This window comes from Rhamphochromis sp. 'chilingali', assembly GCF_963969265.1.
Source record: "Rhamphochromis sp. 'chilingali' genome assembly, chromosome: 18".
Classification (NCBI taxonomy): Eukaryota; Metazoa; Chordata; class Actinopteri; order Cichliformes; family Cichlidae; genus Rhamphochromis; species Rhamphochromis sp. 'chilingali'.
This window is the reverse complement of record NC_137945.1, coordinates 16,208,792-16,225,375: the sequence shown is the minus strand read 5'-3', so window position 1 is coordinate 16,225,375 and position 16,584 is coordinate 16,208,792. Positions and strand designations below refer to the sequence as shown.

The following is a 16,584-nucleotide window of genomic DNA, read 5'->3' as shown; positions in this document are numbered from 1 at the left end:
AAGATTATTTTTTTAATTATTCTGCTTTATATTTATCTGTATATTTTTTTTTCATTTCATGTAGATCATACTGAGATGATGTTTTGCTAGCATTTTATCTGAATCACAAATGCAGTGAATAAACAGAAAACCATTGACCGGGGATTCGGGGAGTGGTTTAATTCAAGAGCTAGTGCAAAAATGTGTGAACTGTAAAAATGCTGTAGAGCAATGGAAGACACAAATAAACCATGACACAAAATATTAGAACTTGTTTCAGGCACCATCTTGAAAATCTTCTATATACAATGCTGGGAGCATTTATAATGCATTCATAATGAAAGGACAGAAGCACACAGACACACTATGTCACTTGCTATCAACATTGTCATTATCACTCTTATGGCATCAAGATGGACAAAGTTTAAATCAAGTCTCATAAGACTATCCCGTAAAGCTGCTGAGAATCTAGTATATTTCAGGTGGGATTCACACAAAACTCACATAATAATGCACATTAATTAAACTTCTCCAGAGAATGGTGAATATAGTTGGCTACTTTTCCTCTCATTCACTTCATTCTTTCTTTGTCACTTTAAAGGCTCTCCACCAAACCGGCTTTTAAAAAGCTAAAATTATACAATGACCTAAAAGTGTCAGACACTTGTGAGTCAGCAGCTGTGGTATGTAAAAAAACAAAACGAAAACTAGAGTCAAGTTATTTAGCTTTAAAATCTGGGTTTTAAATTCCATTAGAATTTACAAAAGACGTGAAGTTGGTTTGGTTTTCTTTTTGCAAACAGGCCTACGGGGCATCCAGGAGCATGAGGTGCACAAACAGACTGGCAGAAGAAATGTTGTCCCCTCTCTTGTTGAGCACCGGGACATGGCGATATCCTGGAAAACAGGAAGCGAGCGTGAGCTTTGTCAGCAAAATGAGAAGCTGGTTCATAAAGCGTAGCACAAAAAAAAGATGCAAAACAATCACTTGAGCTATGATTTACATGAATTTGTATCTGTTTAATTTCTGTTTTGTTGCGGTCCACACAGAAGAATTAAATAAGGGAGAAAAAGTATGTTTAAAGTGGAACTAAAGAAGATAATAATGTGATAATATAGTGCACAAAGAAAGTCAAAGCTGTGAGCGAGCACTGAAAAGAGAGGATACTGTCTTAACACTTCCATATTTTAATTACCGCACAGACCATTTCAGTCATCGGCCTCTTCGAAAATTAGATTGTTGCTAACTCTGATTTGGTGTCGCGTTGCTTTATCGTGTTAGCTTCATCAAATCTGTGAGCTTTCTTACCGTTCTGTACGCTGGTGAGTGGCAGACAGTACTGCCCGATAAAATCGTTCTGCGATGCTGTGTCGTGGTCCTCCAACAGAAATCGCACCAAGGCCAGCTCTGGCACACTGATGTCAAACTGGAATTTCTTATTCCACATAGGGTTGAATCCTGCAAGGACGAATATCTGTGTTTTTCTAAATTCTTTGAAAAAGTGTTTGACAAGTAAGTGCACTTATGCTATACTTGCACATATAACGCTCACCATTATTTTCAATGTGATGTGTTTCCTTGCTGGCATTGTCTGCCTGGACACCATGGATCTCCACCTTCACCAGAGGGTCTACAATGGATTTTTGCTTTTCCTTGTTGATTTTAGGTAACTGCTGAGCTGAGATCACCTGTTGAATTGTGAGACAAAAATGCACAGATGCGATCACGTGACAGTCCGACTACAGTCTACGTTCAGATTTGATTAGATATCTACAGCATGATGTCCAGCTTCCACAGCACGCTTCGATGCTTTCACCACCAGCATGATGATTAATCTGTTTATCAAGTGGTGGCATAATCAGTTGTTAAAAAAGGCTAAAAATCCACTTTCTTTATTTTAAGTGCTACTAGCTACTGTGCAGATCATAACTAATAATACAAAATGTAATAAAAGGACTTGAGGATTAAAAAACATTAAAAGTAGCTCCTCTTTTCAAGATAGGTTATGTCAGTAACTATTCAGCCAATGATTGTGTTAAAATTCCTTTAAATAGCTGCAAGCTGGCAAACAAAGATAAAAGGATTCAAACTTCTAGGCCAGAGCTAGGGGAAATGATTAAAGCTCATTAGCAAGTTGACACTACACATACTGTAAACTTTGTGAACTTTGTTTTCTTTTAAAAAGGAAATTTCACAGGACACCGTTAACCTCTAATATAGGCTTATCTTTCTGGAAAAAACTCCCACCATGACATGAAAGATCTTCTTCTTCAGCCACGACCCTTCGGTAAGTGCGTTGGGGTTAAACTGAGAGGACAGGTTTCTCTGAAATTCAGGTTTCAGGATGTAGCCGCAGAAGCCGTTCATCAGAAACCGTCCCTGGTTTAAGTGCATCTCCTTGGAGTTAGTCTGGAAGTTCAACGCCACTAAAAACCAAATCAAAGAGGAAAAAGCGTCAAACTGTTTCATTAGTTTTAATTGGTTTACATTAGTTTGCTTGCTGCGTATTGGAGCACACCTATCTGGCAGCCAACGTTCCACATGGGCACCGGATTATAGTTGGAGGAGTCGGTTCTGGAGCCAGCAGGGTAGATCCTGCTGAGTTTGTCCATGTTGTGGTGCATGAAGGCAGTAGCTACAACAAGTTAAAGCAGATGTTTTTTTTAAACTGTGAGTTCTAGCATGGCAATAAAGACAGTTAATGCAGCGTGCGTTTACCTGAGGTCTCAGCCAGGTTGAATGCTTTACTCTCCTTGAAGGACGACATTTCATAGAAGGCCTGGTTTTCTCTGGCGTGTTCAAAGCTGTTAAAGTGCACGCTCTTACAGTAGATGACGATGTCTGAGAGCTCTTTGTCGAGTTTGATATTTGATTTCTGAAACAAGAACAGAGAGACAAACGTGAAATCTGAAACTGAAAATTGTTATTTCAATTTCTTGCAAATGAGTAAAGAGCCTTTGGCACACCTTTGGTTTTTCTTTCTGGCTATTCTCCTTACACTCTGCAGCTTCGTCCTCCTCAGACACGGTGCCATCCTCTATCACGTTGTTATTGGTGAAGATCGAATCCAGTTTGTTCAGTCGTTTTCCCTTGATGAGGAACTTTCCCTTAAGTGCCTACAAAGAGACACAAAATGTGTTTTGTTGTGTCATTTCTAACACTTAAGGTACACACGGTGCTGTGCTTTGGAAATCAAAGTTGCTTTGCTTAATATAGACAGGCACACATTTAACTGTGACAACAGAGACTGCGTTCCTGATAGTCACCCTCCAAACAGCCAACAGACTAAAGCATAACTTAAATTTGTGTTGAGGCTGAAAATGCCACAGGCATCCACTTCATGGGAGCTGAATTTTAAAAAAAAATTATTTCCTCTCTCTCTCTCTATTTCTTGTCTTTTTCAGTTGTCAAGGTCTTCCAATCATTTTGCAGCAAATTCCCAAAGTAACACATAAAAGTGGGGGAAATAATGATTTGAGACCCCTGCCGAATTTGTAAGTTTGCGTACTTACAAGGAAATGAACAATCTGTAATCTTTATGCTAGTTTCCTTTTAATGGAAAGGGACAGACTGTTATTTAAAAAATCCAGAAAAAGTACAATAAGCAGAAGTTAGAAACTGATTCAGCCGTCATTGAGGGATGTTTTTAATCCCTTTTTATCCTCAACCAAAACATGACTTAGTACTTAGGTTCTTGTAGTTGGTCACCAGGTTTGCACATATCTCAGCAGGGGTTTTGGCATTCATCTTTACAAACACGCTCTAAATCTTTTAGCTTTCTTCCCAAAAAGTTTATTTTGGTTATCTGGATTTTCTTGTCTCCCACTCCCAATGAGTGACAAAACGTTTCTCGCACTGAAAACCCTACGCTCACTTTTGGGGATTTTCTTACCTGAAATTTTAGCTTTTTGGCAACTCAAACTTTCAGCTCCCTCTCCAGCTTTTCTGAAGGACTGAGGTCTAGAGACTGGGTAGGCCTCTCCGTGAGCTAATGTGCTTATTCTTTAGCCACTTATTTGTTGCCTTGACATAATGGTTTTGGTCACTGATTTGAATGCTGGGTCATGCCGGAAGACCCATCCTTATATATATTTTTTAATAAATATTCAGGGAAGGAGGTTGTCATCCAAGATTTAATGATATATGGCTCTGTCCATTGGCCCCTCAGTGAAGTGAAGTCATTCTGTACCCTTAGCAGAAAAACAGCCCCAAGCATAAAGCTTCCACCTCCGTGCTTGACTGTGGGGATGGTGTTCTCTAGATCATATTCACCATTTCTCCTGTGGAGAGGTTGGAATGGAAAAAAATTGTTTCTGTGGACAGATGAGCTCTATACACATAAGAACCCAGTCAGTGGGAATCAGCATTGTGGCTGGGTTGTAGGTGATCAACACTTATTTCATGTATGACATGTAAATCTGTTTCTAGCATTTATTATTGTATTGTATTGTATTGTATTTGGAGACTAAATTCTGTTCACTAGAAGTCTCTGTTATCAAACAAGGTGTTGTCTCAAACACACTCACTCAGCTGTTACAGCAAATCATTAGCTACTCAGTAGGCGCAAAGTGAAACAAGCTTTATCTGAGGCTATAGATCGATGATGTCTTGTATCACATTAGCTTTGTTTCCTAAACAAAACTTGGGTCACGTTAAGGAAAACAGCAAAGTGAGAAATCTGGCACAGTAGCGTGTTAGGAATGAAAATGTTAAGGGGTGGTCTTCCTTTGGTGATTTTTTTTATTAGGGTAAGGATCCCAAGATGATATATCGTATGTCAGTGAATACAGATAATGGGTTCCACACCTCAGGTGATGGGAAGTTAGTTGGCATGGTGTCACCCAGAGGCTTTTTGACCAGAGCGTCACCCAGGAAGAAGACCAAATGACGGGCCATAAGCTTCTGTTGCTCAACTGTACAATGGTTCTCCAGAGACAGAATCACTGGGTACTGGGAAGTCTGGAAAACAAAGGGAACAATGTGAAGGTGAACTTCAGACCTTTTCCAGTTTCTAATGTGTTAAGGCGAGGAAAGGGCTGGGAATTCAATGCGGTCTCCAACATAGGCAGAGTAAAACATCCAAAGTCAGTGAATATCTCACGTACTTTGAAGGCGTAGTCTTTGATGGCTTTGATAACATCTTTGAAGAGCACTTTGGATGTGAGCGTATGGCCATGGTAAATAACAGGTTCTCCATTAGCCCCGTCCCAACAGTCCAGCTCCACGCATCGGCAACTCTTCATCAGCGCTCTGCAAGCAAAGAAAACATTCATGACCAATTAGTGATTTTACATCCCTGAAACTCATGAACTTTGCCTGTGAAAATAGAGAGATTCCTGCGCTGTGACTTCTGTTCCACCAAAAACTCCTGGATCCCAAAACAGTATTTTATAAAGGCCTAGGAACTACTAGGGTGGTCTAAAACAGGCATGGCAGAACTTCAGTTCAGTCTACCTGGAGGCTGATGCATATTTTTAAAAGATAAGCCATTAATATGATAAAAAAACATCTATCCAAAGTAGCACATTTATTCCATGCTTCTATTTCACCTTTGTTTAATGCTGTCAGTATAAAAGTAATTCTGCAAAATTTACTTTATGTAGGCTTCTGTGCTGCTTGGCCCTTTGAGTTGGTCTGCCATCAGGTATGTGTTGTGTGAGGAGGAGATGTAGTAATGGTTGAGGGGCTGGTTCATGTCCTGATACACAGATCTGTGGGCTGGGTTCAAAATACAGCCGTCGTCCTGCTGCAGGTACATCAGGAAGCCATCTTTGGTCATGCAATTGTTCTGCTTTGCTGTGACACAAATGGATGAAAGTGTTGAGTGGAAAATTGTGTATAACACAGTTGAGTTAAAGCTTTAATAATATGGTTACTATAATTTTATCATTCCCTGGTGTCCAGAGTAAGTCTACCTGTTTTATCCACTTCATATTTCTCAATCAGCCTGTGGGCGTCCTCTGCAGTCGCCTGCTCCCGCTGCTCGTTCAGCAGAAAGTTCAGCAGGTCTCTGTCGCTCATCTGACCCTCTGTTTGAGCATATTTCCCATAAATGATATCAATCTCCTCACGGCGTGTCAGCATCTCGTAGAATTGCTTGATCTCTTCGCCTTCCAGGGTGTCTGAATTGGATGTGTCACATTTCTGTGCAACACAATCAGTGAATTATTTAACCAGATCTAACATTTTATGAAAGATTAACAGTGAATTTCAAAGATATATTTTGTAATTTTTTGACAAGGTCTCACCTTAAAAAGGTCCGCTGCGTAAGAATCATCAACCTCAACATTGATCTGCCTCAAGAAGTGTTTCACCTCCTTTAGTGTCATCATGTTGTCGCCATTCTTGTCAGCCTTACGTATGCAGCTGAATATCCAGCTGGCATTCAGATGTAAGGATTTGATGTATTACGCACAAAAACATGCAAACACATTTCTCTATTTAGGAGTTTGCTAAGGATACTGTTCGCTCTTCTTCTGGTTACTGAGGTTGTGCATGTTGTTGATGATCTTCTCCAGGCTGCTGACCCACTTATTTACATCTTCCGGAGATTCTGCCATCAGGTCGAGATTCTTCTTGCGCCCCTTGAAGATGATGGAGAAGCAGAGGTCTTCAACGCTGGCATCGGTGTATTTTTTAAGGCCCTCAGAGTGGCGGCCCTTTCGAACCGATTCAATGTCATCAATGGAGACTGTTTGGAGAGCGAAGGGGTGTTTGTTAGAAAGTGTGGCCCTGAGAAATCACTGAAGGTTAGTGTTTTAATAGCCTCAAAGTCAATATTTGGTAAGCCCATCTGTATTCTTCAATACAGCCTCTATCAAGACGATCCCACACTGCTTCAGTAATGTTGAGGAGAATGTTGCTCTGGAGAGACCAATCCATGACTGTTAGTGTTCCAGTTTGTTATTTTCTATCCAGGTATGCTTTAATAGATTGGCAAAGTGTTTGGGATCACTGCCATGATAAAAACAAATGAAGCCATTGCCATTCAGATGCTTTGCAGATCAAAATCTGACATGACCACTGGCTGAAATGCAGCTCCAAACAAAATTTTTTCCTCTTTCTTAATAACATGCTTTTTGGACACTTTTCATCTGCAGTAGATAGTTTTTTAGGTATTGCACGGTGGGTTAAAATCTCACTGTACTTTTCTCCATGCATAATTAATTTTAACAAGATCCTCAAAGTCACTGCTCGAACTGCTTCAATTCCTCAAATTTTTTAAGGACACACTGCACACCATGCCAGGTTTTTAGCTAGTAGCTTGTTGGGAAAAGTTATTTGAAAACAATCATCGTGTACAAGGAGTGAACTGAGGAAAAGTGAAAAAGCAAAATATTTTTAAAAATTCAGGTATGACACCTCTAATCTATATCATAAAAAGCAAATTGTGATTATTTTAATATATTCATTATTAACTGCTATGTTGTCTAAAATGTAACGTCTTTTATTTCTGGCATTAACAACAGCTATCGGGATGGTAGCATTCAGCCATTATTATCCCTTGACACACAGTCTTTCCTAAGATAAGTCCATATCTTGTGGCGGCCGACTTTTTTGTCCCAGTGGTTACAACTGAAACTGTTTTTCTATCTTATCTACAGGAAGGCTTTTGTCTCAGCACACCACATCTGTTGCCTTCACTCACAAATCTGCAGCACAAAACTTACGTCTTCCAGGCAACTTTCTGCATGCACTGGTGGGACCCCGACAACATTTATGAATCAAAGGCTGACTTTTTGATAATTTATGTGTGTAAAAAATGCATAATGTGGTACCAAGAAAGTGCTACCGTTGCTTTTTTAGCAAGCATTGTCTATTTACAGGACATCAAAATCACTATAAAGCCTTAGCCAATGGCCTTCACAAACTCTTGACAGCAGCTAAATGCTGCACCATGTTCACGAGCTAGTCACTATCTTTTTTTGGTACTAGACAGTGTGTAAACAGTTGGCTTATCAGAGCTTTTCAGTGGAAACAGACTAATCCTGCTGAAAACAGAGCTCTTGACTCTTGAGGCCATAAAAGCAAAAAATTAGGTAAAAGACGCTAAAATGGTCAACCAAGTTGAGTTGGGCAATAATTTCATTACAGATAATCCTTTAAATACTTGCTAGGATGAAAAAAATTGATGTATGCAGATTAATCTGTAATAGACTATTTACAACATTGCAACAGCAAGTCTTCATGAATGTCCTGCTGTCAAACGTACTACTAAATCATGTTTATAATAAACCAGATTGAGCCATTTTACCCAAACAGTCTTAATGTTTAAGAGTTGTTTTTAGACCTAACAGATGGGTTCTCCAACATTTTGTTGTTATCTCCTGTAAACCTGAGTTCTTTTGCAACACAAACCCATTCCAGATTTGATTTTGACTTTACTGCACTTTAAAACATTTTTACACAATCTGACCTCTCCTGAACCTCTTTTCAAACACATGCACCCATACAATCAAAGTGTCTCGGACTAAAATGTTTATCTATATCACCCATACAAAGACAACATACATACACAAAAGGTCACTGCACACTGATGCAGCCAATGCATCGGAGGCCAGCTCTATTGTTGTGCAATAGAGCTGGCCTTAATGTACGGAAGAGCATGCACTGCCGCGTGTGATGTCATTGCACTACACAGCAGCACAGGCCCTTGTAACAAAACAGCAAAAGACTCCAGGCTTAGCCATGAGGCCATATATTATGGCTGGGCCACAATCACTCCACATCTACTCCCTGCATCCCAAAGTTAGAGATTTAGATTCCTTCATTCTACTTTAAAGGAATCTAAAGTTCAAAATAGGTCAAAACAAAAACAACACATTGAGGGGGCAGTGGAGTGAAACACACCCATGTTTTCCAAGCCCTGCCTCAGCTGATTGCTGGATGACTAAAATACCTTAAAAGCACTCAGCAGAAAAGGGAGTGTTTGGTTGATCTGTGCATGCACATTATCTCCAACAAAACAGAGGTTGTGAATTTGGACCAATTTCAGGGAATCCCATCTGGAGAGACTTGCCACAATGTCCAAGTCGTGTTATCCGTGTCACGCAGACATTGTTCGAATACCACATGAAATGTTTACACAAAGAGAGTTTTGTGATGGCCTGACGAAAGTTCACTCTGTTGTTTCTAACAGTCTTTTCCTCAAAGGGAAGTTTGAGTTAAGGGTTAGATAGCCATGCCAGTGAGCGAACAAACAAAACAAAAAGAACAACTTTGAATGACAGTCACTCTATGTTCCAGTGCTCACCTGTAATTATTAGAAAAAGGTCATAATACAATGAGTGTCCTTCTTAGGGTGGCTGGAATCCACATTAGAAAGAGTAAGGACCTTGAACATCCAGAGGGAGCTTTGAGTACAGCTGTTAAATACCAGTTTGGGCATCTAATTAGGATGTCTCATGGGCAGTTTGCTTTGGAGGTTTTCCAGGCTTTCCCAACTGGAAGGAAAACCCAGGGTGGAACCCAGAATCCACTAGAGCGATTATATATCTCATCTGGCCTGGGAAAGCTCCCCTAGGAGGAAGGATACGCACAAAATAATCAATTGATAGATTAATGGATCAGTTATTGAGTGGATCAGTGGATGGATTAAAACCTCGTTAAATTGCCCAAACTAAGCTATGCTGTCAGTGACATAAGTAGGCTAAGCCAGCTTTTCAAGCTGACAAATTTGACTTGAGTAAAGCACAGCAGCAGATGCTCTCATGAAAAATATGGTAAAAAAAACAAAACAATACATGCTGTCCTCCCACAATCTCCTCTATTTTAATCAAAGCGCTTTAGAGCTGACTGGTAAATGCAGCTGGAGCCCACAGGAAAGCAATAAAATAGCAGCTTATTTCCGTAAACAAAGAAATTCCTGTGTAGGCCCATCTGTAAGAAAGCTCGGTAACGTTAGAAAACATCGTGTTTGTAAAGAGAATATTAGAGTCATTATTCTCAGTGTTTGTTCAAGGCTCAAGTGCAGGGCAGAGGTGAGCTTGGAAACCTGAGCTACCTGAGTCCCAGTGGATGCACACATGCTGTACATTCACAGCCAGACAGTGGCTCACTGAACCGAAAACCTAAGGAAAATAGTCTCTCTAACACACACAGACAAACATACAGCTGGGAGTCACACTAGTATTTCCCAGTCCAGCTTTCGCCACACCACAGTACCTATCAGCATGGAGCTGTTTTCACACATATTCACTACTATTGTCATATGAGGGTGTGCTTGTGTGTGTGTGTGTGCTGTAAGAGAATACGCTTTTGTTAAGATCTGAAAGGAGAGCTCTTAGCAGACAGAATAATAGAAGAGCGGTCTGCGGGTCAAAAAGGTAGATGTTCTCATCAGACTAAAATAATTTAAATGGAACACAGAACTTGTACATGGACCTGCAACAGACTGGAGGCCTGTCCGGGATATGTGGAAGACAATGGCTGGCTGGATGGAACGCTGGGCATGTAAATATACAAACATATATAATAAAGTAGGCACAGAGGTTACACTCACAGGTGTGGTTTTGCTTGAATGCTTTTTTCGACTCATGCGAAAAGGTCTGGCAGTCTTCCTCCAGTTTGAAGTAGCGGCCATGCTTCCAGGATTTTGAGCGAACCTTGACCAGTTTTCCTCCCAACAACAAGAACTGGAGATCTGAATCTCCCTCCAAACCTGCGGGTGTGAGGACAAAAGGAGCAGTCACGCAAGTTTCTGCCTTCTGTATTTTAAAATATACATGAAGTTCCAGGAAACACTTGGTTAGATATTGCAATAAACTGAGCATTAATAGGAGAAGTAAATAAATGTTCTAAATAAAACTGATCAATATCCTATCAATACTTGCAATTTTAGCCATGTTTAATATGAGGATGCACCAGTTTAACAGTATATGTGACAGAAAATGAAGATAAGCATTATTAGTTACACCTTAAATTAATTTATAGGTCCCGTATGGCTGTCATACACGAGAACCAACAAAGAATTTTGGAACCATCTATATCTAGAATAAAATCTAAGCTATGTGCAGTCCTGTGTCTTTTTTATCCCCAGCACACCTGTCGTACTGTAGTACAGTGCAGTGTATCACAACATTTCAGACAAGTAGAGACAATAGCCTATCATTCAGGTGCAGCAATTTTCTGAGTGTTGCATTCTGGGAAGGGTGTGTGCTATCATCCGAATGAATGACTCAAAGCATATTTGTTAATCAGTGCTGGCGTTTATCAGTGTAAAAGTGTTTGTTTCACACAGCTTTATGAATTATAAAATTCTCTCTAACTGAGACTGAGAATATGCAACACTTTCTAAGTAAACAAAGGGCATTTGAGGATAACACATTAAATACGACTCAGAAGGGAGTGTTTTTATGGCTGTGGGCAGGATCGCAGCATAACAGACATTTCTTTTTCGCCCAGATCACACCACAAGCCCACAGAGGCTGTTTATGAGTCTCTGGCCTCTCTGCAGCCAGGGAGGAGGACTGGCCAGCGCTGCACCACCCCTGCCCAGTCAGGCTTTCTGTTGGAGGCTTTGCTCTGAGCACCTTCTACGTGTTTGTCAAGCCTCTTTTCTTGTGATCTACTTCACTGTGAAGAAGAGCAGCCTGCTTTCAGTCATCCAACAGCTTCATGTTACGAAAGCAGGCGCTGACATGTTCCTTACGCATCAAACTTCTCTGTTTGCATTTTTTTTAAGCGAACTAATCAGTTTCAGATGGGAAGAGCTCTTTACTGTGTGCACCCAATTACACAAGCTAGCACAAGAAAATTCCAAGAACTGTGAAGTGAGAGGGAGGCGTGATGGCACAAGTTCACGTCATATGTTTGGATGCCAAACAACCCCCGTGCCATAAATAAAAAGACTAGTTTGACGATCAAAAAGTGAGTCTTTGTCACATTGGAAAACCATTCCCACACAGTACAATGTCATGTGACCTGAGTAGGGAATGTGACTATTTCAAACAATTATATTTTCCTACAAAAACACGTGTAGGACATGGTTTTTAATTGCTTAACAGGAATGCAGTGTTGTTAGATTACGACTGTGTTATAAATGACACAATAAAATGGAAAGAAATTTAGATATAAATACTGTGCTGCCCTCCTCTGTGCAGATGACTAATACCCAGGAAACTATGCTGTCTAGAAGGGGAAACAATAAGAGACAGAAACCCGAGAATCGAACACCGCAGAGGTTTTCCCCTCAGCTCATGAAGTCTTATTGAAGTTTAGCACATCCTGTGTCTGTAGTCTCATTTGTCACCTCGTTTTCAGCTCCATCACACAGACCCTTACGCTGCAACTTCCCTAACGTCAAAGAATTTACCGCTCCAGGCAACGAGGAAGCTACCATAAAGCGTTAGAGTGCACGGATCAAAACACAAACCTTATGTTTATTCTCAACGTCACGACAGAAACATTTATCGTCCAAGGCTGCACGTGATTGGTGATATTTTTTTTTCTCTTGTTTGAAGATATAAAGTTTCGCAAAATCCATGTTATCCAAACATTACGCGCACGCGCCTGCCAATGTTGGCAAAACAGTCGAAGGCGTCTCAAGCGCGTTTGCACCTTTGGAGGACTCACCCAGGCGTTTTCCGTTCTCCTTCGCAACTTTTTTCAGGTGTTCCAGAAATGCTTGTTCCTCGGATTTTGTCCTTTTTGGCCGTTTATGAAAACAAGACATCTCGGATAAACTTTCTTGTTTATCCCGGTGGGATAAAGAGACTGGCCGGTCGGGTCGATGCTCGGCGTTAAAGAGAAGCAACACGTAGATCTCCCCTCATGGGGCGGGTCCCAAAAATAATCTGTTTCTGTGTTAGAGCTGCAGTAACTTTGCTTACCTGTCCTTGTTTGCACACTCTGAAGGAACCGTTCAGCGCTATGAGGGTGTGAGTCTGCTCTCATCTAACCTGTAATCTTAGTGATAAACTTTTTAAAAACTTCTAATGGTCGGAAACACATCTGACTGGCTTAAGTGGGCCATCACTCTCACAGAGTGAGGTTTGTCTGCAATAATAAAAGGTCTTGTGCGCTTAAAGAAGAATTTTGCGGTTGCTTATACAGAGGTAAAAGGTTACAATATGCCTTTAAATAAATTTCTATGTAAAAAAAAAAAGCAGTACGCGTTTTACACATCACTATTTTCATGTCTTGACGGGCTGCTGTAGCTGCTTCCAAACACAAATAAAAGAATTGTTATATATCTATACGTTTATGAATATTTACGTAATAACCATTTTAGTAATGAGATGTGAAACAGCGCCATCGTAAGGGAAAAGCGGATTGGCCTGTAGTTTAAAAAATTGCAAATTTAAATAGGATATTTAAAGAGCGAGGGATGTTTTAATATCCACAAGGATGTGTAAGAACTGCAGCTCATCGATAAAAACCTGTGCTACCTGATCAACGATCTCTGGGTGTGGTTAGAAAGCAAAGTGGAAAATTAGATGAAACGTAACACCTGCAATACCTTCAATATTATTCGTTCAGCTCGATGAAACGTGTCATTGTCGTGGTAACAGAAACATGTCACGATGCCAAAACCAGGAGCCCACCTCACTGTTTTGGATGGCAAATGTGCGTTGAAAGAAAACCAACAGAAAGCAACCAAGGAACGTGAGAAATTGTGAAGCATTTCTCTAACCAGGAAACCACAATGTTTTTTTGTTTAGAAGCACTGGCTCCTTTTTTTATTTTATGATATATATGTATAAGTATTAAAAGCTCCTGTTGATTAATATTTGTTATTTTTGTCTCAATTTTAGACATTAGACAGGAGACGTTGTTATTTATTGAGGAGAGAAAAAGAAAACAGACCCAACTTTCATTCAAACATCAAAAACAAACATGGGTTTGGTGAAGCTTGCTTAATAGTGCTCCAACTGGCACAAAATCGATAAATCAAACACATTAAAAAACGTGCGCTTTTTAGTGCAAGTAGACTAAATCAGTGCGCTCACATGCACAGATTTTTGAGCAACTCACCAAGTTTGCTGGATGTGCCATTGAGGTCCATTTTTATATCAGCTAGTAGAAATCACCATGTGCAGTGCAGCAGTTCCCGGGCTGAATAACAGGAGCTATCCTGGACATAAAACGTGTCTTTTTGCCCTGTGGAGGAATAAATCCTGTCCGCGGTGCCCTCCACACAGTGTGCAGTGAATGCCAACCCACTTGGGACGCTCTTGCGTGCTTTCGATTCCACACCCACTGCAACACCGGTCGGACAAGTAAAGCACTGTGAATATTCTTATGTCTTCTTACAGTGAAAATTACACATGTGGAAAGAAATACTAATTTTGCTTTCATAAAGTCAAACTTAAACCTCCAGATAGTTTTATAATGTAGCAGCATCGACCTGATTGCCATTGTGCGTTATTTGTGCCATTCTGGCACCCAAAGTGTGATGTGATTTATTCAGGGTTTTGCCCCATTCTGGTACAGAACTGCCATTTAAAGCCCTCGTGCTTTAGCCTATCCCTCTTTGCACTGTGCAGGGTTAGTGTTGTCATTACTCCACAGCATACCACCTCCATGTCATCGTCACTTCGGTTTTCTTTTTAAAAACACATCTGATCTCGAAATCTCACTCTAAAGCCTTCTGACCTCAACACACAATGAGAACTGCTCTAAAGAAACAGGTTGAGCAGTGGAAAAAGAAAAACAAGCAGGACCAGATTTTCATTCTCACAGAGTCAATCTCTTGTGCACGCAAGAATGCTCCTGATCAATTGTGTGTGGGGGTTTGGGTGTGTGTGTCACTTAATGTGGATGCTTTGCTTTGAAACATAGGTAAATAGTGTTTGCTTGTTGCACAGACTCCTTTTAGTTGTTGACAGATCTCTCTTTGTGCCGCTTTATTATGAGAGTCTCCCTGTTTTCTCTGGCCTGTGAGCCCTTGTGTTCGAGCATGTCTTGTGGGCAAAAAAAAAAATGCCTGACAAACCACAAGGAGGTACAAAGCCAGCCTCACAATTGGCCCTTTGACAATCCCACTTGAGCACCATATGAGCTGATCGACACAGTGAAAGATTTTGTTCTGGAATCGTTGGCCTCTTCAACACAAACGACTTTCAAATGTGTTTAAATAACACTGCTTGGTGCAGCAGCTATTTCGAGTGACACAGACGCATGCCCACACTTTAATGCTTTGAAATGCAGCTTGCATTACACAAACAGCTAAAACCTGTTTGTTTTTTATCTTCCCACGTTGTACAATGACAGACAGCTTTTTTTTCCTGCGAAGTTTCTTGGAAAACTAATTGCATGTGTACAGAAGAGACAATATGATAGTGTGGTATGTGCTTGTTGTGTTTTGGGTATATCTGGTTTCATCGGGTGGTTTATTGTCTCAGACTGTTCACTGTATCAGAGCCAACTGAAAATAAGAGGGATTTTATCAAATTCATTCAACTTTATCAAACGCTGAAAGAGTCCTGTCATCTGGAAACTACTGCTTAGACTCTTTGAGTTTAAAAATGATGAGCTTCACACTTTAAGTTGCTTCGGTCAGCCATCCAAAGCAACTGACATTGCTCAAGAGAGGTGGAGAAGAAAATGTAGCCAGGGTGGAGTGAGTGATTGTCAGGGGTGATTTGAAACAGAAGTGAAAGGGCAGGTTTACAAGATGGATGTAGTGAAGACACCTGACACCTGACGCAGGTTCAGGTGTCACAGAGGAAGATGCTAAGGATAGGGCGAGATGGAGGCAGATAATATGCTCTGGCATCCCCTAAAGGGACTGTGGTCAAGTGAGCCTTCATATGCAAAGTCACCGTCAAGCTAGCCACACCCCCAGCCACAAACACAATGTTGTTGCACTTTTCTTACGCATGTTACGGTACGGGTGCCAACTCCTGCCATTTTCACTATTTTACCTCTCAATCCAACTTCAAGTTTTGAAGTATTAGCAGTTGATATATATATATAATATTAATTAATTTCTAATTCCTGCACTATGCATTGAAAATTAAAAAAAAAACACGTTTATATATCCTGTAAGAGTTGATAATATATTTCCAAAGCAATATCTTCTCACTATACTGTACATTCCTGTTCACCCTGACCTGATCCCCAACTAAGTAAAATTGCTGCACTGTATTTTTGATTATGTGTGGGGTTTTTGTTTGTTTGTTTGTTTGTTTGTTTGTTTGTTTTTTTATTACAGGAAAACTGTTAAAGGTGACGCAAATATTTCACTGGATTCTTACTCTGGATCACCCTCACTCTTCCTCCTCTGGCTCACAGCCCAAAGAACTGTATGATTTCTGAGAAAATTACATGGTACCTTCCTCGGGGGTACCTCAGCGTAGCTGTTCAGTGGAACCGAATCCCCGTCCTTCAGATCGTGGGGCGACCATGCTATCTACTGAGCAATCCCGGTCCCGGCTTTAAACTAAAACTGCAAAGGGTGGCACAAATATTTCACTGGATTCTTACTGTAGTTTACCCTCACTCCTACCCTTCCAGCTCACAGCCCAATGAATTGGATGGTTTCAGAGAAATTTAATAGTAAACTCTATCCCAATTACATTGGACAGAGTTTACTATCCTGAAGTGTTGTTCGTGGCTGAAAGGGTGAATCAGTTAGAGGCAGAAGGAGCTCTGCTGCTTTA

The 16,584-nt window shown here is 40.5% G+C and overlaps 1 protein-coding gene across 2 annotated transcripts; it reads right to left on the bottom strand.

Annotated features, from left to right (window-relative positions):
* Nucleotides 1-152: 152 nt before the first annotated feature.
* Nucleotides 153-14,403, bottom strand: plcd1a (phospholipase C, delta 1a). 2 transcript variants are annotated; one of them, XM_080865988.1, is made up of 15 exons: nucleotides 12,554-12,754; nucleotides 10,482-10,640; nucleotides 6,443-6,671; nucleotides 6,229-6,358; nucleotides 5,896-6,124; nucleotides 5,575-5,776; nucleotides 5,086-5,230; nucleotides 4,787-4,939; nucleotides 2,947-3,096; nucleotides 2,699-2,855; nucleotides 2,499-2,615; nucleotides 2,228-2,406; nucleotides 1,533-1,668; nucleotides 1,289-1,438; nucleotides 153-876 (listed from the first exon to the last, which is right to left on the bottom strand). In XM_080865988.1, the coding sequence occupies exons 1-15, from the start codon at nucleotides 12,651-12,653 to the stop codon at nucleotides 785-787; spliced, it is 2,328 nt and encodes a 775-aa protein (XP_080722114.1). In that variant the 5' UTR covers nucleotides 12,654-12,754; the 3' UTR covers nucleotides 153-784. The 2 variants fall into 2 exon arrangements, with proteins under 2 accessions (XP_080722114.1, XP_080722115.1); XM_080865989.1 differs by lacking the exon at nucleotides 12,554-12,754 and adding an exon at nucleotides 13,955-14,403 and having other exon boundaries at nucleotides 154-876.
* Nucleotides 14,404-16,584: the final 2,181 nt, after the last annotated feature.